We start from the raw sequence: 22,416 nt of genomic DNA on the forward strand, positions 1-22,416 counted from the left end.
CACTTGCCAACAGGGAGCAGGCCTAAACTGCAGTCAGACATCCTTAGTGCTGCTGAGGAGGCAGGGGAGGCTCCCACCACCACCGCTGTACTGGCAGCCATTAGCCTGGCTTGTGGCTGAGCAGAGCTCCTCCCATGTGAGAGTGCCCTGACCACCAGAGGGCAGCTCCTTCATTGAGCATCTGCCCCCTGGTGGTCAGTGTGTGTCATAGAGACCAGTCATTCCCAGTCCTTCTGCTGTTAGGGTCAGTTTGCATATTACCCTTTTACTATATAGGATAGAGGCCTGGTGCACGGGTGGGGGCCGGCTGGTTTGCCCTGAAGGGTGTCCTGGATCAGGATGGGGGTCCCACTTGGGTGCCTGGTCAGCCTGGATGTGGCGATGATGGCTGTTTGCAGCTGGTCACACCCCCTCCAGGGTGGGGGTCCCCACTGAGGTGCCTGGCCAGTCTGGGTAAGGGGCTAAGGACCGTTTTCAGGCTGGCAGGTGATTGAAGCTCCCAATCTCTCCTTTTTTTCTTTTTTCTTTCTTTCTTTTTTTTTTTTAAATATATTTTATTGATTTTTTACAGAGAAGAAGGGAGAGAGCTAGAGAGTTAGAAACATTGATGGGAGAGAAACATCGATCAGCCGCCTCCTGCACATCTCCCACTGGGGATGCGCCTGCAGCCCAGGCACATGCCCCTGACCGGAACCGAACCCGGGACCCCTCAGTCTGCAGGCCGACGCTCTATCCACTGAGCCAAACCGGTTTCGGCTCTTTTCTTTTTTTTTATTCTGGGATTTATTTACCTTCTATGGCTGTCACTGGAGCTGAGAGACAGTTTTAGCTCTGAGGCTCAGCTCCAGCTCTGAGACCTCGGCTGCTGAAAGCAGGTATCTGGGTTTGTTTGGGTTCTATAATTGTAACACTGTTGCAACTCCAGCTCTGAGGCCCAGCTGGCTGAAAGCAGGTTTCTGGGGATTGTTTAGCTTCTATAATTGCAACATTGTTTCTTAGAGTGCAAGTTCAGAGGCCGGCAGCGGCAGGCGGGGAACATTGGCTTCCTCTATCACTGGAGCAAGCAAGCCTCCTGTTTGCTTCAGTTGCCTGGCTGCCGGCCGCCATCTTGGTTGGCAGTTAATTTGCATATCTCGCTGATTAGCCAATGGGAAGGGTAGCAAAGTTACGGTTAATTACCATGTTTCTCTATTATTAGATAGGACTGGAGGCCCAGTGTACGTACGAATTCATGTACCAGTGGGGTCTCTTGGCTTGGCCTGCAGGATTGGGCCAAAACTGGCTCTCCAACATCTCCTGAGGGGTCCTGGATTGTGAGAGGGCGCAGGCCAGGCCAAGGGACACCACCAGTGCACAATCGGGGCCAGGGAGGGACATGGGATGTTGGCCAGCTGGGAGGGCTCCAGGGCATGTCCAGCCCATCTCGCTCAGTCCCAATCGGTTGGACCCTGGTGGTCAGTGCACGTCATAGCGAGTGGTTGAGTGACCTTAGCATATCAGTAGCATAGTACACTTTAATTGGTTGAACGGCCAACTGGTCGACCGGACACTTAGCATATTAGTCTTTTATTATATAGGATGATGATGATGATAACCGCTGGTGGGTATGCAAACTGCTCTCTTTGAATGACAAGATTTATAATGTTTGGTTCTTATGTTTCTATCATGTATTGCCTTTTTTTGTTGTTATTGTTGTGCTGTTAATCCTATCCCAAGGCTATTTTTCCCACCGATTTTTATAGAGAGTGGAGGGGGAGAGACAGAGAAACACATACATGCCCTTGACCGCCATTGAACCTGGGACCATTCAGTCAGCAGGCAAAACCAGCTAGGGCCCCAAGATACAGAGTTTTAAAAAATTATTTTTGGGTGGATGAGAGCAAAAAAAGTTTGAAGATGTGAACAGATCTCCTAGTAACATGAGACCTGAAACCTCGTAGGCAAGAGGGGCGCTGGGAGAGGTGCGAGTTGTTTGAGCGACCCTGGAGGCGCCCAGGACACCCTCATGTGGCCGGAACTCCATTTCCCATAGGCCCGCACGTGCAACTCCATTTCCCACAATTCCCGCTCCGCTTCCGGCGTGGCCGAGGCGCAGTGGATAGCTTCCGGGTTTGGGCCTGGCGCTGCGCTTGTGGCGGCGGCGGCGGCGGCGGCGGCGGCCGAGTGGGACACGGGAGGTGGGAGCAGGGGGACCGGAATGGACGTTTCGGGGCAGGAGACGGACTGGCGGAGCGCCGCCTTCCGGCAGAAGTTGGTCAGTCAAATGTGAGTAGGGGCCGGGGCAGCGGACGGGATCGCCGGTCCCCCTCCCCCTTGCAACCCCTCCCCCGCGCGGCGGGCGAGGCCCGGCCTCGACCCCGACCCCGGGAGACTTAGGGCACCGGGACCCGCGGGGGCTCGAGGGCGCTGGGAGGCCGAAAGCGTCGGGGCCCCGCGTGTGTCCGAGGGCGCGGCCCTCCTGCGGCGATCCTCCTCCGGCGGTCCTCTCTGTTCTCGGCCGGCACGGACTGCTTGGTAGCTTTCCTGGGGCCGAACTATGAAAACCACCGAGCCTTGGCTTATGAGTCATCGTCCTGAGCTTTCTTATTCGTCATTTGTGTGCTTTGGGTGCAGACTTTCCCCTGCTTTGAATCACACTGCATAAGAAAAGGAGACGGGACAGCCCACAGCGGCGTTAGCAGGTCTGGGTGCTTTGCGATTCCTCTTCCAGAAAAGCGTATCAGGATGAGAGAAAGATTGGAGGGAGGTGGATGGAAGGTGAGGTTGGGAGGCTAGCGACTTGCGCTGTGGGCGGTGGGCTGCGGGCCCTCCCCCGTCCCCATCTCACTCCCCTTCTGCCCCCCAGAATGGACCTTCGGGAAGGGTGACAGGAAGAAGCTGCCAGGAAGCTAGCGCGGGTTGGGAGGAGGGAGTGAAGAGCTGGGGTTAGTGCCTTCTGCTCAGTGTCAGTTGTTGAACCCCCGCAGTGCATGGGCTGCCAGGGCACCCGAGGCTTCACCCTAGTGGAACCCCAGCCCCGCACCACCCACAGCTTGTTTCGTTTAGCAGGCTTTTCCTGAGCTCACTGGCATGTTGTGCTAGCCACAGATTTGCCTGAGACAGCCCCCCTGCCTTCAGGGAACGTACTGCACTACCGTAAAGGAACAGTCACAGTGCAGTCCTTCTCCTAGAGCAGCGGTTCTCAACCTGTGGGTCGCGACCCCTTTGGGGGTCGAACAGGGGGTCGCCTAAGACCATCGGAAAACACCTATATAATTACATATTGTTTTTGTGATTCATCACTATGCTTTCATTATGTTCCATTTGTAACAATGAAAATAACATCCTGCATATCAGATATTTACATGAGGATTCATAACAGTAGCAACATGACAGTTATGAAGTAGCAACGAAAATAATTTTTAGGGTTGGGGGTCACCACAACAGGAGGAACTGTATTAAAGGGTCGCGGCATTAGGAAGATTGAGAACCGCTGTCCTAGAGGAAGAATTGACAGCTGGCTTGAACAGGCCAGGGGCAGCTGAATACACTGAGTTCTAAAAAGACAAGTAGGAGTGTGATGGGCCATCATTTCAAGCTAAGGAGTGTGGAAGTGTGATATTTGCTGTAGGCTGAGCGTTGTGGGGTTTGAGGAATCAGGCGTTTCGGGAGATGATAATGGAATGAGGGTGAGCAGGTGCTGACATGTTAATGCAGCGCTGAGGAATTGAGCCTGTATTGGCATGTGGCCTGCTTTGGAGTGTAGTGAAAAGCCAGAGTTGGAAAGAGCCCCTGAGTCCCAGGAGATGGATCAGGAACAGAGGAGAGAGGCTAGTTAGGCCATTATGAGAGTTTTGAGCTCTTGGGATTTGGGGATCTGCCATTTTTCATCCTTGCATTTCCATTGTTTGATCACAGCCTGTCACATTGCTCCAAAAAGATGGTTGTGCGATGACCTAGTCAGGCTAGGGATTATAAAGGTCTGCATTATACACTGGTAGAAACTGGAAGAGGAAGATGTTTCCAGAGAAAGGGGAGAGTGAGCATTGACAGCCGTCCTTGATGACTAACTGGATGGAGGGGGTGGGTGCAGCCATGTGGAAGGAAGGAAGTGGGGCGGAATGCTGGAAACCTCTTAGTACGGTGGAAGGAGTGCATTGTAGAGGTAGTGGCTCTGGGCACTGCTATGGAATAGTTTGGGGACAAATTTGCAGGTATTGAGGAATCAGTGGACATTGTTTTTTGATGCACTGGAGTTATCTACAAGGTGAAATCTTGAGGGATGGCCCACTTCAGGGCTCTAGCCAGAAACCCACCTCCCAACCCCGGGGGAAAGATTCCTTTTTGGGGAGCCTAGAATTTAAGAATAGGAAGAATGAGCTGCAACCAAAGAAAATGGGGAAGGTGGGGGAAGGTCAGACGGCTGGGAGGGCAATTAAAGAGTTTCTGGGTGTCAGGGACTGACTGGATACCTCATAATTCAGCTTCCTTTTGCTTCCAGGGAAACTAGGTTCCTTTTTCTTTCCTTTTTTGCCAGATTGCTGCTTGTGTATTTGTTTTCTATTGCTGCTGTAACAATTTACTACAAATATCCTATATAATAAAAGCATAATATGCAAATTGTCCCCTCGGGCATTCGATCTGGAGATGGGGAGTTTGACTGCTCGCTATGATGTGTGCTGACCACCAGGGAGTGGTGCAGAACATGGTTGGCGCCAGTGATGCTGTGAGCTGCGACCTCTCGCCAGTTACCTGGGGACGGGGATGACAGGGATGGAGGTGCGGTGAGAATTTGGGGTGTCCGCGGAGCTTGCTCTCACTCCCTCAGCTACCCTCCCCCTGGATGCCAGGGCTGTGTGCTGGGGCACTCAGGTACCTGCGTGGCTTCTTTCTGGTGAGCTGGGCTGCAGCTGCAGGGACTGCAGGGGCCTGTCGGGCTCCCCTTGGTTTCGAGCAGGAGCCCGTCTGCGAGGCCAGCTGGGAGAGAGCACACTGTCCGCCCCGGACCCAGAGGCCCATGTTGCGCTCCTGATCATGGCCTCCAGCCGCGCTCAGCACATCTCCGCATGGGGACTCGGGCACTGTGACTCAGGCTGCACTCAGCGCATCTCCATGTGGGGACTTGGACACCGTGACTCAGGCGGAGGGGGGTGCATGGGGACCCTGGGGCCCAGGTACTGCCCAGAGGTCAGCTGGGACCTGCCCTTCCACACCAGACGCTCACGTTTCCATGACCAGCCAGGCCTAGGGACTGCACCCGTGCAGGAATTTCGTGCCTCGGGCCTCCAGTAGTGTCATAAAACAACATAAATTTATCTTATACTTTCTCTAGATCAGAGTTGTAGGTAGGCTCAGCTGAGTCGTCTGTCTGCTTAGGGTCTTACGGGGCTCAAATCAAGATGGTGGCACAGGTGCATTTCTTCCTGAAGGCTTGGGGTAGAATTTGCTTTTAAGCTCATTTGGGTTGTTGAGGAAGTTCAGTTCCATGCAGTTGTCATACTGAGGTGTTCTCATTCCTTGCTGTTAGCCAGGGGTCAGTCTTTGTTCCTCGTGGCTGCCTGCATTCCTTAACTTTTATGTAGCCCCCTCCAGCAAGGGCGGGTTCTTCTGCCACATCCCTCTGACTTTAGCCAGAGAAAATTCTCTACTAAGGACTCAAAGAGATTGGGCCCTCTGGGGTAAATCAGGATGATATCCCTATTTTGAAGTCTGTAACCTTAATTGCATCTGGAAAAGTCCCTTCTGCCATATACTGTAGCATATTCACAGGTTCCTGGGACTAGACATGGACATCTTTGGGGAATCCTTCTGCTTACCACTGCTGGCATGAGCAGTTTCAAAGGTTGTCTTCCTACCCTGATGTGGGTGTCCTCAGTTCTCAGATTTGTGTTCTCTCCAGGGTTCACTTTGAAAGTTGTGATTCCTGGTGCCTTGATTTATTGTGTTCACAGGGTTAAAAATGAGGATTTGGGTTAGGATACTTGACATATTGTTAATTATAATTTTCTTTGGTGTTTATGCTGTTGTTTAAAAGTTGGCCATCTTGGGAAATGCTTTGAACCCAAGTAATTTATAGTTGAGTGAGGGAATAACGAAAGCACAATGAAGAACTGAGAAGTTTCAGTGGACGGGGAAGCATCTGTAGCTGGTTCACTGTCTCTGCTCTTGAGCATCTACCAAGAGAACAATGCTTCAGAGTGCGGGCTGAATAGCTCCCACTGAGAAAAGCCCCAGTGCCCCTGATGGCAACCAGGAAATGATTGCTGAGACACTGATTTCAGAGTCCTGACCCTTGGCTTTCTACTGCCTCTAGACTAGGAGTGAGTGACCTGAGGGATGAAAGTCCTCAGTCAACCAGCTGCTCAGGAGTCTGCGGCTTTCTCGGCAGCAACAACAACAGCACCTGCCATGTAATGGACGTGCTGTGCCAAGCCCTGTTGCAGGAATTGACATGTTAGCTCAGTGATTCTTCCTGCTTGCCCTTCCAGTGGATGTACTTACTACTATCATTTTTAAGATGAGGAAACAGGCATAGAAAAGAGGCCACTGCTGCTTGTAAAAGTTATACTCTGCATGTTATACTAGTAAATGAATGCTTGCTGAACTGTAGCAGGGCAGGAGAGGCTAACTGCTTTTTAACCTTTGACAGAGAGGTCCCACCTTTTTGGGGTAGAGTGGCAATGGCAGCTGGAAGTTAACCTGAGCCCAGTGCATTGGAAGAGCTGGCTAGAGAAACCTGCTGCAGGTGGGCCTCCTGTTGGCAATTTTAGCAACTCCCCATTGGGTTGGACTTCAAATAGTGACTGGCCCCTCTGTAACTGTTTGGCACAGCACAGTCAGCCCTTACAGATATTTGGTCTCTGCAGAGGCTGCAGCCAGTCCCAAACTCCACCAGCTTCCTTTTGTAGGAGACCTAACCCACCGACCGCAGCTGCAGCCCTTACATCTATTTCTGACTGTTTCTGCCATTCCTGATGAGGTGGCTGTGGCTAGTCCAGGACCCATGTTCTGTGATGGGAAGGACTATGACCACATTATTATCTGTCACAAAGGACAAGGGGGGTACCTGCTCTCTTTAAAGCATTCCTCTGGGCAATAATATTGGTTACATACCCAGAAGGTACATTTTAAAAGGAATTCCAGTGACTTTAAAAATTCGAACTGGAAAATTCAAAATCCTAAAACCAAGTAGTATGGTTAAAGACCCTGTGCCCGTGTACCCACCACTCAGCTTCAGATGGTCGACTCTTGCTAATAGATTCTGCCACCTGCCCCCAATTATTTTGATCTTGGAGTGTTTGGCTGCCCAGTGCCTGTGGATTCAACTCTGAGCCTGGCTCCTTCCTCCTGGCTCTGCACCTGCCTGTCCATCCCACCATACTGTGTTGCCCATGGAGCCTCACAGGAGCCCAGCTCTTTGTCACCCTAGCTGCTCTGTATCCTGGTTTGTTTCCCTGCTTGAGACACCCTTCTTCCTGTGGCTGAGCACTGCAGTCCCATCCTACTCACCTTCCCAGGACACTGAGCCTCCAGTTGCTCTCTGCCTTTTAGTCTGAATCTCTCAGGCCCTGAGCATTTGTGAATCAGAGTTGATCCCTGCCCACCAGGAGTGCTGTGGGCTAACCTGAAGGGCATTCACCTTAGAGTTGAAGAAAGTGATAGCAGCCCTGACCGGTTTGGCTCAGTGGATAGAGCGTCGGCCTGCGGACTGAAGGGTCCCAGGTTCGATTCCAGTCAAGGGCATGTACCTTGGTTGCATGCACACCCAGTGCGGGGTGTGCAGGAAGCAGCTGATCGATGTTTCTCTCTCATCGATGTTCCTAACTCTCTATCCCTCTCCCTTCCTCTCTGTAAAAAATCAATAAAATATATTTAAAAAGAAAGAAAGTGATGGCAGCACACATGTGATGACACAGGCATCCTCACAAGCTGCTGCTGGGGCACATAAATGAGGTCATTTTTCTGGAAGGTTGTTTGGCAATCTGTTGATTCCAGTAACCTTAAAATGTACCTTTCCTTAGGTATTTCCTCTAAGGCTATAAGCCGGAGAGTGTTCAAAAAGCCTGGTGGTGATGAGGCTTGTCTCCACATCATGTCAGGAGTGGGACAGGAGAGACAAGTCAGGAGTGGGAGCTGGGTTAGATTTGTTATTGTAGCTGCAGATGGCAGGCTTGGTGCTGCTGTTAAAACCAACGTGGGAGATACTCCATAACACGTTGCTACCGAGAAGAGCAGGTTAGCAAGCAGCACACCATGGTACAGGCTGAGTTTTTTAAATAGCTGTCCTTAGCTGATTGAGTGATTTTAATTTTCTTTGTAATTTTTAGTGCATATATGTATCTGTGTTTTTCTGTCAACAATAAACATACATCCTTTGTAATCAGAAATCCTTTGAAGATGAGGTAGACCTGTCTGCCAGTGAGGAGGAGGTGGCTGTGGTCACAGACTGCTACCAGAAGGCAGAAAGTCACCGTGTGCTCTGCCTGCAGGGTAGTGTCCTCCTCACCTGGGCCCTGAGTGCTAGCACAGCCTTCTTAAGATGATTCTATCCTTTCCACCTCCGCTAAAAAGCATTCCCCTTTCTATCTGAAACTGTCCTTCCAGCTGACACTCCCTCTGTGCTGGTGTGAGAGCCACAGCCAGAATGCTCCCTCCTCCATGCATTGCCCTCTGGTCACCATCATGACTGGCTCTTCCTCTGTCATTCTTTCTCTTCCCTATTGGAGGTTTGGCATGCCCTTTACCCTCTTCATGGGGTGATGGCTCAGCCCACTGCAGTTCTTACTTCCTCTTCAGTGTGAGCCTTCATTGGCTGCATCCTGGCGTGAAATGAACAGATGAACTCTTTTCTGCTATCATTATTATTGTTAATTATTTTGGTTTGCAAACAACATTATAAATTCCTTGAGTGTAGGGTCTGTTTTATATGTCCGCATCTCATTTAACTCCTAATGCCTTGGCTCAGACAAGAGGTGAGCACAGTAATTGAAGATAGGGTTGTGGAAAGCAGTGCTGTCTTCTATTCTTGCAGCCTGCCAAGATTTTCTCCATTAGTGCTACCTAAACACTGAACCAACCACTTCTCCTTCTGAGCCTTTTTTTTTTTTTTAATTGAGACATTTATTTAAAGACAAAGGGGAGAGCAGACTGCTACTAGATGGTTCTGTGTAGTAGATAAGCAGATGAGTACCCAGAGAACAAAGAGGGATGCACTAGAACCTAGGCGGAATCATCTGGAAACCCACCATGAGGGAGACAGTTCTCTCCACTTTAATAATGAACTTCTTTCTAACCTAGGTCGGCGGGGGGGGGGGGGGGGGGGCGCTGGTAATGAAAGTCTGGGATTTAATGAGTTAAGTATCTCGTAATGGATTTAGGGTATTGTCTTCTTGGTGTTCATGCTTGATGAATGGCAGCCGAGTCCTGTCTCGCTCCTTGCTCCTTCTGGACACTTTGGCCCCACAGGCTCTTTGCATGGGAATCTGCTAGAGGGATGGGAGCAGGTGGGAATGGGTGAGGTGTGATCTGGCTGCTGGTCAGCCTTTGAGCTGAGCAACTTACGTCCAGTTTGGGAGAGGGACAGCAAGGCAGGTGAGTGGCATCGGCTAAGGGTCCTGGACCAGAGAGGCTCCCAGCCTCTGGGGCTCCTGCACTTCCCAGCCTGTGTACCCCCTATTCTTCCTGTACAAGTTCCAGTGGGCATGGGAAGGCCATGCTTATTGGTTAAGAAATGGCTTATTCCTGTCCCCACTGTCCTGTTCTGCTCTCCCCTTTTCAAATTCTTTTCAGCCCTCACCAGAGGTGACGTTAGAAGAAGTTATCTGGCTGCTGTGCTGTATATGGGATGGGGCTCCTGTTATAAAAGTAGAAAGAATGCTGGACTTACCCTGAGAATCCCTGGTGGATCACCCTGGGGCCTTCAGTCACCATAGGTCTGATTTGAGTCATGCCAGGGTGGACTCACGCCTGTGCAAGTGCTGCAGAATCTCTGCCAGGTGCTCTGTAATAGGAATTCAGGCTTGAGGCCGTTCAAGTCCAAACCCAAGGATGGGGCATGGGCAGGATCCTGGGGCCAGGGCTCAAGAGCTCTTGCTTATCTCACAAGTAATTCTTACTTATTTTTAAAATAGGCTTTTATTGATTTCAAAGAGAGGAAGGGAAAGGGAGAGAGAGATAGAAGCATCAGTGAGAGGAACATCAATCAGCCAACTCCTGAGTGCGCCCCGACCCCCCAGCACTGGGAATTGAGCCCGCAACCTGGGCATGTGCCCCTGTAACCTGGTGCATGGGTCAGTGCTCAACCACTGAGCTGCACCCACCAGGCCCACAAGTGTTTTTTTTATATTAAACTAGAGGCCCGGTGCACGAATTCATGCACCAGTGGGGTCCCTCAGCCTGGCCTGCAGGATCAGGCCGAAACCGGCTCTCCGACATCCTCTGAGGGGTCCCGGATTGCGAGAGGGCACAGGCCAGGCCAAGGGACCCCACTGGTGCACGATGGGGGCTGGAGAGGGACGCGAGAGGTTGGCCAGCCAGGGAGGGACTGAGGGAGGGCTCCAGGGCGTGTCTGGCGTGTCTCGCTCAGCCCCTATCGGCCGGACCCCAGCAGCAAGCTAACCTACTGTTAGTGTCTGCTTTCTGCTGATCAGTGCATGTCATAGTTACTGGTCGACTGTCTGCCCCCTGGTGGTCAGTGCATGTCATACCAAGCGGTTGAGCGGCCTTAGCATATCATTAGCATATTACACTTTGGTTGGTTGAACGGACGACCAGACTTTTAGCATTTAGGCTTTTATTATATAGGATACTAGTGGCCTGGTGCACGGATTTGTGCACATTGAAAGGAAATTAATTAGAAGAAATATTTTAATATCACTATCCACCTTTTATAGCAGAAGTGTCAACCAAATTCACGATTGACAATGACAGATCGAAACACATATGTGATTGGAGCTTTATATGTATTGCTCATACGTGAGTCAACTTAGCCTTTTATAGATATAGAATAAACTTGCTTAATTAGACCTGCTTTCTGATGTAGCTAAACTTTTTCCAGCCCAGTGAAGCACTTCAACTTCTCTTTTAGGTAATTGTCAGCAACACAGCAGTAAATATCAACACAAACCAGATTATTATTGTAGATCACACAGGGAGAACAAAGGGTAAAACATTTAACTGCAGCAGTGTTTGACTATATTCTGTGCAGTGAGAAAACCTGAAGTCATTTTAAAGGTGCACCATTTCTTCTTTTCAGTCGGGTCGTTTCTAAACTTTCTAAATCTCCGTTTTTTAGCTAATGAAAAGAAAATAAGATTCCACCGAGTCTCCTATCTACCTACTCCAGGACTTCTGTGAGGATCAAATGAGATGAGGCATGGGAAATGCTTCGCAGACATTTGGTTAAAGTGTGAAATGTTTGTTTTTCTTTTTGTGTTTTTTTGTTTTGTTTTGTTTTGTTTTTTTAAGTGTGAAATGTTTGCACCTGGCTGTAAAGCAAGTTGTGTTCCTGGGGTGAAGAAACTGCAAGGAGGCTAGTTGTTGCTAAGAAGAGGAAGCTGGGTGTTGCTATGTGACGTCATTACCTGGATAGACACTTAGCATATTAGCCTTTTATATATATAGACTAGAGGCCCAATGCATGAAATTTGTGCAAGAGTAGACTTTCCTTCCCCTGGCTACCGGCACCGGCTTCCCTCTGGCACCCAGGACCCGGGTTTCCCTCACAGTACTGGATTTGTCCAGAAGAACGTCTGGTCTGATTAGCATATTATGCTTTTATTATTATAGATAACAAATCTACAGTGAATGATGTAAGGACATGTACCTTGAGCATGATGCCACCAGATGATTGTTCACACATGTAAATTTCCCCAGTACCTGCTTCTTGAACAGGTTTAGCACCCATTAGGCTTCTTCCTGTGCTTCAGCCAGTGCAGGCTCTGCCCCACTCCTCTGACTTTCCCAACCATGGAGACATTTGTTCTTAAACTTCCTGTCATTGGAATCATACTCCATGCAATCTTGAATCTGCCTTCTTTCATTAAGCATCATGTCTGTGAACTTTATCCTTGTAGATAGCAGTTCTTATTTATCCCTTGTGTCATTCCATTGCATGACTCTACCCCAGATGACTTTTCTGTCCTACTCTTAATGGACGTCAAGGTTACTTCCAGTAGTTGGCTCTGTGTATATAGTTTTGGATCATGTTTTCTGATGGGTACATGTGCTTACTCTCTGGGGTGTGCACCCAGGGCTGGGTCCAGGGGTGTGGCCTTTACCTGCAGCATGGTCTGCCAAACAGTTTTCTCAGGGGTACCAATTTATGTTCCCACAAGCCATGTAGGGGAGTTCAGCTTAGGCATCCTTGCTAACACCTGGCAATGTCAGGGAACCTGTCTTCATAACTAGCACCCTGTTGATTTTAAATGCACACTCAAATTTGATACCCACTCAATGCAAGTGACAACAGGAATGGGAAGAATGATTTAGGAGGAGTGAAACTATAAGGAAAGAAGCTGTAGAATTTAGTGACTGTGTGTGTGTTTAAATTCTTTATTGTTGAAAGTATTACATATATCTCCTTTTTCTCACATTGACCTCTCCCCGCCCACTCCTGCCCCCAGCAGATGCCCTTACCCCCCCCCCCCCCCCGTGTGTGTGTGTGTTGTTTGTACATACATGCAGGAAGAAGGGAGGAGAAAGACACATCCTTACCTGAGGATATTTTTCCATTGATTTTTAGAGAGAGGGAAAGACAGAAATATCGATGTGGATGGGAGAGAAACACATTGCTTGGTTGCCTCCTGCACATGCCCTGAACAGGGCCCTGGCCAGGAAGAGCCTGCAAGCGAGCCTGCCCTTGACCAGAATCGAACCCAGGACCTTTCAGTCCACAGGCTGATGTTCTTTCCACTGAGCCAAACCTGCTAGGGCCCAAGGAATTTTTTCTTTTTTTAAAAATTGATTTAAGAGAGAGAGGAAGGGAGAGAGAAGCATCGATTAGTTGTCTCCCATACTTGCCCTGACCGGGGATCGAACTCGCAGCCTAGGTATGTGCTCTGACCAGGAGTCGAACCCACAACCTTTTGGTGTACAGAACAATGCTCCAACCCACTGAACTGCCCAGCCAGGGTGACTGGGGAGCGCTCTTGGAGATAAGCCTCCTCTAGTCTCCTCTTCACAGTCATCCTGCATGTTTGACGTGAGCATTTTACTTATTGTTAAAAGCTCCATTACGTACTTTTCCAAACATTCACAGCAGTAGAGATAATACAAAAATGTTTCCCAGTTACTTCCAGAGTTAACAACACATGGTCATTGTTTTACCTATCCCTCCCCACCCCTTCCTGGACTGTTTGAAATAACATCCCAGACACGGTATGATTTCAAATGCCAATACTTGAGTGCAGATCTTTAAAAGATAGGGCTTTCTCTCTACTCCCAAATACCACAAAATCATGTGAGATAAGCATTTTAATAAATTCTTGGGTTGGCAGAGAGTGTCAGCCATTCTATGTGGTTGCCTGATAGTAATTGGGACATGCTTGGGCCTGGGACTGGGGGAGCCAGAGTGGTTCCAGGCCTGGAGCCCAGAGGCCAGTGCCTGGACAGGGATCAAGAGGCTTCCTGGTTCTTTCGAGGCCAAACCTTAGAGAAGTTTGGGTAGTCTACTGAACTAGCTCAATCAAGTAACAGCATGCCCTTTTAAGGCCAGTGGTGTCTTCCACGTTTTTTTTGTTTGTGTGTTTGTTTTTTAAAATTATTTTAGAGAGAGAGGAAGGGTGAGGGCTTAGAGAGATAGAAACATCGACTGGCTACCGCCTGCATGCCTCCTACTGGGGATCGAGCCCACAACCTAGGCGGGAATTGAACCGGTGACCTTTTGGTTCATGGGTAGATGCTCCAGCCAGGCAGACTGTGTTGTCTTCTTTAGGAGTAGTTCTTTTTTTAAAAATATATTTTATTGATTTTTTACAGAGAGGAAGGGAGAGGGATAGAGAGTTAGGAACATCGATGAGAGAGAAACATCGATCAGCTGCCTCTTGCACACCCCCTACTGAGGATGTGCCCGCAACCAAGGTACATGCCCTTGACTGGAATCGAACCTGGGACCCTTCAGCCCGCAGGGCGATGCTCTATCCACTGAGCCAAACCGGTTAAGGCAGTAGTTCTTTCATTGATACAGTTCATTGGGAATTGGGAAATCTTGAGAGCAGAAATTGGAGCACTTAATCAAACAAAACGAAGGTAATGGAGAAGAGAAAATGTTTTAAGTTTCTTGTGTTTATATGATTAAAAAGTTTATTTTTACAAGACTAAAATAACCCTTTTCTACATGTAGGTAGGTGGTTAACTTCTGAAATACATATTTTTATCTTGTTAAAAAAACACTTTTGCCCTGGTTGGATGGCTCAGTTGGTTGGAGCATCATCCTTATACCAAAATGGTTGAGGGTTCAATTCCCAGTCTGGCACGTACCTCGTCCTGATGCGTACAGAAGGCAACTGATCGATGTTTCCCTCTTTCACTTTGATATTTCTCTTTCTCTCTCTCTCTCTCTCTCTCTCTCTCTCTCTCTCTCTCTCCCTCCCTCCCTCCCTCCCTCTCTCTCCCCACCCTCCCTTTTCCTCTCTAAAATGAATTTAAAAAGCTCTGGCCAGTGTGGAGTGTTGTCCCATCAACTAAAAGGTGGCAATTTCAATCTCTGGTTGGGGTGCGGGTGTGCTAGAGGCAACCAATTGATGTTTCTCTCTCACGTTGTTTCTCTTTGTCTCTCCCCTATCCAATAAACAATAAATAAAAGCAATTTTTTAGAAACCCATATTTATTTCCCACCCATATTTTGGGTGGGAAAAAAAACAAAACAAAACACTTTTATGGTTCTTTAAAAAGTCAGAGAACCAGATGCCGAAGTGTGCTAGCAAAGAAAAGGAAGACGTTACAGTCTGGGCTGTAGTTGGGCCAACATGTTTCCAGCTACCTGTGAGGTCTAGAAGGGCTTCCTCCCTGTCGGGGCCAGATGTTTGCTTTGGTTACTGCTGGTGACTGTGTCTCATTTTTTCCTGCCTCCAAGATGAAACCACTTGGGCCCTGGTGCGCTAAATCACTGCCTGTTGCAAAATGGGAGAAGAGCAACAGAGGTGCAAGGAGGCTGCTCTGTAGCTATCTATGGACCTGGTCAAGGTTGCTGGACCAGCCTGAAAGGTCTTGCACTGGTGGAGGACAAGGAAGGGGCTTTTCCAACTGTGGGTATGGTGAGGTACCTCCTAGGTGTGTGGGGATGGTGGGAAGATTGCTTTGCCAGTACCTCTCTGACTGTACTCAGACTAAGCAGCCCACTGGGAGAACTGTAAAATGAATGTGTGGTAGTCTTTTTAGGACACTCTTGAAAGTCAAAATTGCTGATGAAATGGAAGCTTCCACCCTGACCGGTTTGGCTCAGTGGTTAGAGCGTCAGCCTCTGGACCGAAGGGTCCCAGGTTCGATTCCGGTCAAGGGCATGTACCTTGGTTGCAGGCACATCCCCAGTATGGGGTGTGCAGGAGGCAGCTGATCGATGTTTCTCTCTCATCGATGTTTCTAACTCTCTATCCCTCTCCCTTCCTCTCTGTAAAAAACCAATAAAATATATTTCTTTTCTTTTCTTTTCTTTTTTCTTTTTTTTAAAATATATTTTATTGATTTTTTACAGAGAGGAAGGGAGAGAGATAGAGAGTTAGAAACATCGATGAGAGAGAATCATCGATCAGCTGCCTCCTGCACATCTCCCACTGGGGATATGCCCGCAACCCAGGTACATGCCCTTGACCGGAATCGAACCTGGGACCTCTCAGTCCGCAGGCCAACGCTCTATCCACTGAGCCAAACCGGTTTCGGCCCAATAAAATATATTTAAAAAAAAGAAAAAGAAATGGAAGCTTCCTGTCTCCATGTTGACAGAATAATGAAGTTTAGATGGGTGAGGGAGACATTTTTTTTCCCTATCTTTTCTTTTTTATCGCTTTGAGAGAGAGAAAGGAACATCGACTTGTTGTTCCACTTATTCATGCATTCATTGGTTGCTTCTTATATGTGCCCTGACTGGGGATGGAACCCTCAACTTTCTCATATCAGGACAATGCTCTAAACAGTTGAGCTATCCGGCCAGGACAGAAGGTAGCTGGGGTTCATTGAGTATTTCTCTATGGCAGTATTTTTTTGTGGCACACTTTTTAGGTGAATTTTATCATTTAACTTTTAATTACTTTCTATTTTAACAAAATGATATATGCACATAAATGTTAAAAGTCAAGGAATTGCCCAGCCAGTGTGGCTCAGTGGTTGAGCATCGGTCCATGCACCAAGAGATTGCTAGTTTGATTTCCGGTCAGGGCACACGCCCGGATTGAGGACTCGATCCCCAATGGGGTGTGTGCAAGGAGGCAGCTGATCAGTGTTGATGTTTCTCTCTCATTGATGTGTCTATCTCTCTTTTCCTCTCCTTTCCTCTCTCTCTAAATAAAAAAAAAAAAACTAAAAAAAAAATCATGGCCCGGCTGGTGTGGCTCAGCGGTTGAGTGTTGACTCAGAAACCAGGAGGTCACCAGTTCGATTCCCAGTCAGGGCACATGCCTGGGTTGTAGACTCGATCGCCAGTATAGGGTGTGCAGGAGGCAGCTGATCAATGCTTCTCTCTCATGGATGTTTCTATCTCTCTATCCGTCTCCCTTCCTTTCTCTCTAAAAATCAATAAAAACGTATTTTAAAAAAATCATGGTGGTTCCCTACTCAGGAAGTCCTCCCCTGTGACTCTTCTTTCTTCCAGTGTATTCCTGTGACTCTAAGTATGTGCATGTGCTGCTTTCTCTCTCTTGAGTCATCCCGTTTATGAGTTATATGAATTATCTGTTGACTTTCTGTATAGCTCCCATTACACGGCCGTTGTCTCCTCTTTGCTCTTGGCCTGCCAGTGTTTTACCTTCTGGCTAAATGGGTAATGAATGCTTATGTTTTATGCTTACACAAATGATATTCACAGCTGAGCATATTGGCATACTGTGATGTTTGTTTTTTTCTCCCAGAAAAACTTGCCTTCTTAAAATGTGCCTGGTTTGCTGTGTACCTGTGGTTAACTCTTCTCCTATCTTCTACTTGTCTCTCGGTCAGTTACCCCTGTGCTCAGTGCTGGCAGGCTGTTAGTGCCAGCTTTTCCCCGGACTTCCCTTCCGGAGCCCTCACTGGCAGTGGCCAGAGGTGTGGTGAGGATGGCCCTCAGTGTGCTTGTGTCTCAAGCTGCATGGCTGCATGACTCTGGTGTTGGGTCTCCTTTTATGTGTCCTGGGCCTTGTTCTTTTGGTTCACTCCTTTGTTCTGGAGAAAGTGCTCATGGGAATTCAGTTTCTGTAGGCTGTGGCAGTTTGCATGCATATGGACTTCTAGGTTGGACGTACTTCCTCAAGGGTTGAAAAGCATGGCCCATTCCACTGCTTTCTTGTTTCCAGTGCTGCTGTTGTGATGGCCAGTGCCTCTTGGTGACTTGCCTTGGAAGGTTCCTTTGAGTCATTTCATGGGAATCTAATTCCCTCCATTTCCTATGCTCACTCTTTGCAGTGTTTGAATGTGGGTCCTTTGGACCACATTCTTTTTTAAATATGTTTTTATTGATTTCAGAGAGAGGGAGAGAGAGAAACATTAGTGATGAGAGAGATCATCGAACGGCTGTCTCCTGCATGTGCCCTGACTGGGAATCGACCTCCTGGTTCAAGGGTTGATGCTCAACCACTGACCCATACCATCCAGAACCATTTTCTTTATCTTTTTTTTTTTAAGCCTCACCCAAGGACGAGAGAGAGAGAGAGAGAGAGAGAGAGAGAGAGAGAGAGAGAGAGAGAGAGAGAGAGAGAGAAAGAAAGAAACATTGATTGGTTGCCTTTGTATGTGTCCTGACCAGGGATTGCCAGGGATTGAACCCGAAACCTGGATATGTGCTCTGACCTGGAATTGAATCAGCAACCTTTCAGTGTACAGGACTACGCTCAACCAACTGAGCCATTCCAGCCTGGCCCATTTTCTTTCTTTTTAAAAAATATATTTTATTGATTTTTTACAGAGAGGAAGGGAGAGGGATAGAGAGTTAGAAACATCAATGAGAGAGAAACATCGATCAGCTGCCTCCTGCACACCCCCTACTGGGGATGTGCCCACAACCAAGGTACATGCCCTTGACTGGAATCGAACCTGGGACCCTTGAGTCCGCAGGCTGACGCTCTATCCACTGAGCCAAACCAGTTAGGGCAGTGGCCCATTTTCTTGATTTTATATCCGCTGTTACCCATCTCTTTGTCTTTTAGCTTTGCTCTTTGGGAGATTTCCTCAGTTTTACCTCTGACTTTTCACTGTAACATGTTTTTATTTATAAGAATGCTTTGTTTTTGTAATCTGATATTTTCTATTTTATGGCATCCTGTTCTTGTTCAATAGATGCAATGTCTTTTCTATATGAATAATAAATATAATTTCTTGATATTTTCTTCTTCCTGCTGAGTTTCTGATAGCTCCAAGTAGCATTTCTCATGGGGTCTTTATCTGCCACATTGGGGTGTCTGGGAGCCCTTGGTTGGCTGCTTACTCCAAGAAAGGGGACACTGTGAAGGTGAGTGGACACTGCACATACTGGAGGCTCATGTAGCTTCAGGTTCTCTGAGTCTTTCTTCTAGAATATGGTCTTCCAAATGCTGGGCTGAGGTGAAGGCCTGGGTGCCAGCATGCGGGCGCTGCACGGGAGGAGGCTGCAGGCAGGTGGGCAGGTGAGTGGGTGGGTCTCAGCAGTTAGTGTGGATCTAGTCATTCGGAGGGGCATGCAGCCTACTTCTTTCATTATCCCCCTGTGCCTTCTCCACTGGGTGGGTTGACCCTCTGGTCCAGTGGTTCTCAACCTTCCTCATGCCACGACCCTTTAATACAGTTCCTCATGTTGTGGTGACCCCCAATTTCATTGTTACAAATTGAACATAATTAAAGCATAGTGATTAATCACAAAAACAATATGTAATTATATATGTGTTTTCTGATGGTCTTAAGTGACCCCTGTGAAAGGGTCGCGACCCACAGGTTGAGAACCACTGCGTCTAGTCCAAGGATTTTCCATTTTATGCTTTTTCGGAGACTACCTCTCTAGTGGTTTCTTGATGTGGGGGTGGTAACCTAACAGTATAAGTGGGGGAAGGGATATGGGGGTGTCTTTCACACAGGACTCCTTCCATTCCCCCTTGGTTCTGAGCCATGCGAATATCCGGGCTGTCACCTGGTTGTCTCTTGTCCCACTTTCTTGGTTGGCTTGCTGTGTCCATCACCACTTGGCCATCATCTAGCTTTTCAGCCTCCAAAAGTGTTGGGGCCACCACTCTATTCTTCCATCTTTGTGAGGTTTTGTTAGAGAAAAACAAAATTCTTTTTTCTGTGATTTTAGTGGTGTTTTGGGGTAGAACAAAATTAGATGTGTGGGTTCAGTTCCTCATTTGTTGTGGGGAATGTATTTATTGGATCGTGACTTAAGCTAGCTTAATTTAAGTCAAGTACCTCACCCCTCATAGGCTTTGTTCTTCTGCAGATAAGAGTTCCTCTTTTCAGGAAGCCAGAACATTACATTTGGAACTATATATTTTTCATTGTGACTGGTCCTTTATCATTCTGCTCTCAAAATAAATTCCTGATTTCAAAAAAATTTGGCCCCTAAGAGAGTATAATATTTGGGGGGGAATAAGCCAAAAAGAAAAAATATTTTTTTTGTTTTGTTTTGTTAATCCTCGTCTGAGGATATTTTTCTATTGATTTTTAGGGAGAGTGAAAGAGAGAGGGAAAGACAGAGAAAAACCTCGATGTGAGAGACATTGGTTGGTTGCCTCCTGCACACGCCCTGACCAGGGCCTGCGTCAGGGAGGAGCCTGCAACCAAGGTACATGCCCTTGACTGGAATCAAACCCAGGATCCTTTGGTCTGTAGGCTGATGCTCTATCCACTGAGCCAAACTGGCTAGGGCAAAATTACAGTGAAAAACGGATCCTTTCTGAATTGAAAATATGAAACCCATAGATGTGACAAGAGTCAAGGTTCTATTTCACTCTTTTTTTTTTTTTTTGTATTTCACTCTTAGTGCTGGTGTGCTTTCCTTCCAGTGTATCTTCACTTACTTCCTGGCCCTTCTCTTGAAGGTGGGCTCAGGGAATTCCTTGGACCTAGAGCTGGGCAGATGTGCCCAGGTGGCATTTAGGGAGGGTGGGACAGTTCTTTTTTATGCTGGCCTGAGCTGTGCCTTACCAAGCATAGAGCACCCTGGGCTGCCCCACAAGCACAGGGAGGTTGCCCCCAAACATGCAGGCCATTGCACAGGTTGGGGGTGAGGGTGGGATGGGCACTTCCCTGAGCACCCTGGAAAGGCAGCAGGGCTGCCAGAGCCTCATCCCTCAAATATCAGGGCTGAGCTTGAGCTGCCGAGGGCCTGGATTATCAGGGCATCTGTTCTTGTTTCTCTTGTAGATAGGTGGCTGGTAAAAGCGTGGTAGAAATCTTTTTTAATCTGGCAAAAAATTTTCCCCTTTATGGTGTCTACTATTTTTTTACAATTCTTTTTTTTTTAAATTTTTATTGAAAATGTTACATATGTCCCCTTTTTTCTCCCATTGACCCCTTATAGCCTACCCCCATCCCAGGTCTCTCATATGGTGTCTACTTTTGGTAATGTGCTTAGGAAAGCCTTCCTCATCTCACTGTTGCATAACTATTCTCTTGTTGTCATCTGCTACATTTTTTTTATCTGCTACTTTTATGTGTGTGTTTTTTACACACACAGGGTCAAGGGTTACAATACGAGCTTCGAGCTCCTGTCCCACGAGCAGGTAGGTGGCAGTTCACCAGGAGGCTTCTCTTGGAGGGTGGGTGGGGCTGGCAAAAACTCCTGCCCCATGAGAAGTCAGTGGGTTGATGGATATTGTGGTTCTCAAATCAGGAGAGGTTTCCTCTGGGCAGAATGAAAGTCTGTCACATGGATGGATGGGCAGAAGGTGTCCTGTGCTCCCGAGGTCAGGAGACTCATCTGTGACACAGGGAGGAAAGAAACTGCTTTAAACACCAGCAGGAGACCAGAGGAGCTCACTCTCCTGGGAACTCAAGCATTCATTCAGCAATCAGAAAAGAAGTTTGACCCCGGAAAGAGGGCAGCGTTGAAGAGGTGACCTCATGAGAGGTGAGAGGGCCCGTGCGTGTGAACCAGGACCGTCAGGAATGGAGTGTGGACGGGGGGAGAGTCTGGCAGCTGGAGGCAGGGAAGGATATGTGAAGGCCCTTCTTAAGAAATGGGCAGCCCACAGGGGCCACAGAGCTGGGCACCCAAGGGGCACATGTCCAGGTGGTTCAGGGTTCCAGTGGGAGCACCTCTGCCTGAGGGAGCTGCACACGCTCACTGCTGTCATGTAGGAAGGAGGAGACAGAAATGTCATCACTTATTGGAGGTATTTTGAGATGCAGTCTTACTGTGCAGTGAGGTGGACTGTTTTCTGACTGATTTATTCAGCACACATTAGTGCTTCTTGTGTGCCAAGTGCCGGACGATGTTAGCTTTTGTAATCCTCAGAACAGCCCTGTGAGGTGGGCACTGTCACCATCTTCTCTCTGCATGAGGAACGCAGGCTCTACAAGGTGGTACCTTATCCAGGGTCACCAGCTGTGGGGAGGGCTTGTGAGGGGCCGACTGGAGCATTAGCACACTTTGAGCATATGTTCATGCATACCTTCCCAAGCACACGCAGTTTGCTGGTTTTTTTGCATTATCCTGCACTGATTCAGATTACAAGGACTAGGACTGTTTCAGTTGAGTTTTCCAATTTGGAGTCACGGGAAAGGTGAGGAAGAGCAGGACATGCTGAGGCTGGGCGTGTCCCCACATCCTGGCCCCTTCTGTCCACTATCCTGGCCACAGTCCCTTCAGAGTGCTCCTTTACCGAGGGGACGCACTTGGGGGATGGAGTTCCTCTCCCCAGACCTAGAGCTGGCGAGTGGCCAGGTTGGAATTTGAGCCCCGATCTGTATATTTCCGTAGCTCAGGCCCTTCCTCCTCTTTCTACTTCCTGCCAGGTCCAGCTGGCCAGCACTTCCGCCTGCCCCAGCATACGCTTTCTCTAGGCCACCCTGGCCTCTGCAGCCTGGATGTGCTTGTTCGAGGTCTGGTTTCCGTAGTGCCTGCCACACTGAATCTCAGCTTCCGCCTGTCATGCTTCATCAAAATACATGCTGTTAACCACTCCTTATGTTACAAATAGCTGATTTTTATCTGACACTGATTACTGCCTGTTAATACAGAGGTGGCTGCCACAGCCTCTACACTCAAGGTGTTCATAGGACAGGGCAGCTGACAGGAAGCTAGCAGTTTCCACAGAGGAGGTGCCACGGGTGTGGCTGAAGTGA

General features: G+C 48.3%; 1 protein-coding gene across 5 annotated transcripts in view; it reads left to right on the forward strand.

The window, feature by feature from the left end:
• The first annotated feature begins 2,114 nt into the window (after nt 1-2,114).
• The window catches only part of MED15 (mediator complex subunit 15), a 62,267-nt gene continuing 41,965 nt past the window's right edge, over nt 2,115-22,416 (forward strand). For 2 of the 5 annotated variants that reach the window (XM_036353338.1, XM_036353341.1), the window contains exon 1: nt 2,115-2,265. In XM_036353338.1, coding sequence (XP_036209231.1) covers nt 2,198-2,265 — 68 coding nt within the window. In that variant the 5' untranslated portion in view covers nt 2,115-2,197. Of the gene's footprint in view, nt 2,266-20,985; nt 21,200-22,416 lie in introns of those variants that run through there. The other 3 variants (XM_036353340.1, XM_036353342.1, XM_036353339.1) reach the window with 2 other exon arrangements.

This window comes from Myotis myotis, unplaced genomic scaffold (genome assembly GCF_014108235.1).
Source record: "Myotis myotis isolate mMyoMyo1 unplaced genomic scaffold, mMyoMyo1.p scaffold_m19_p_20, whole genome shotgun sequence".
Taxonomy (NCBI): Eukaryota; Metazoa; Chordata; class Mammalia; order Chiroptera; family Vespertilionidae; genus Myotis; species Myotis myotis.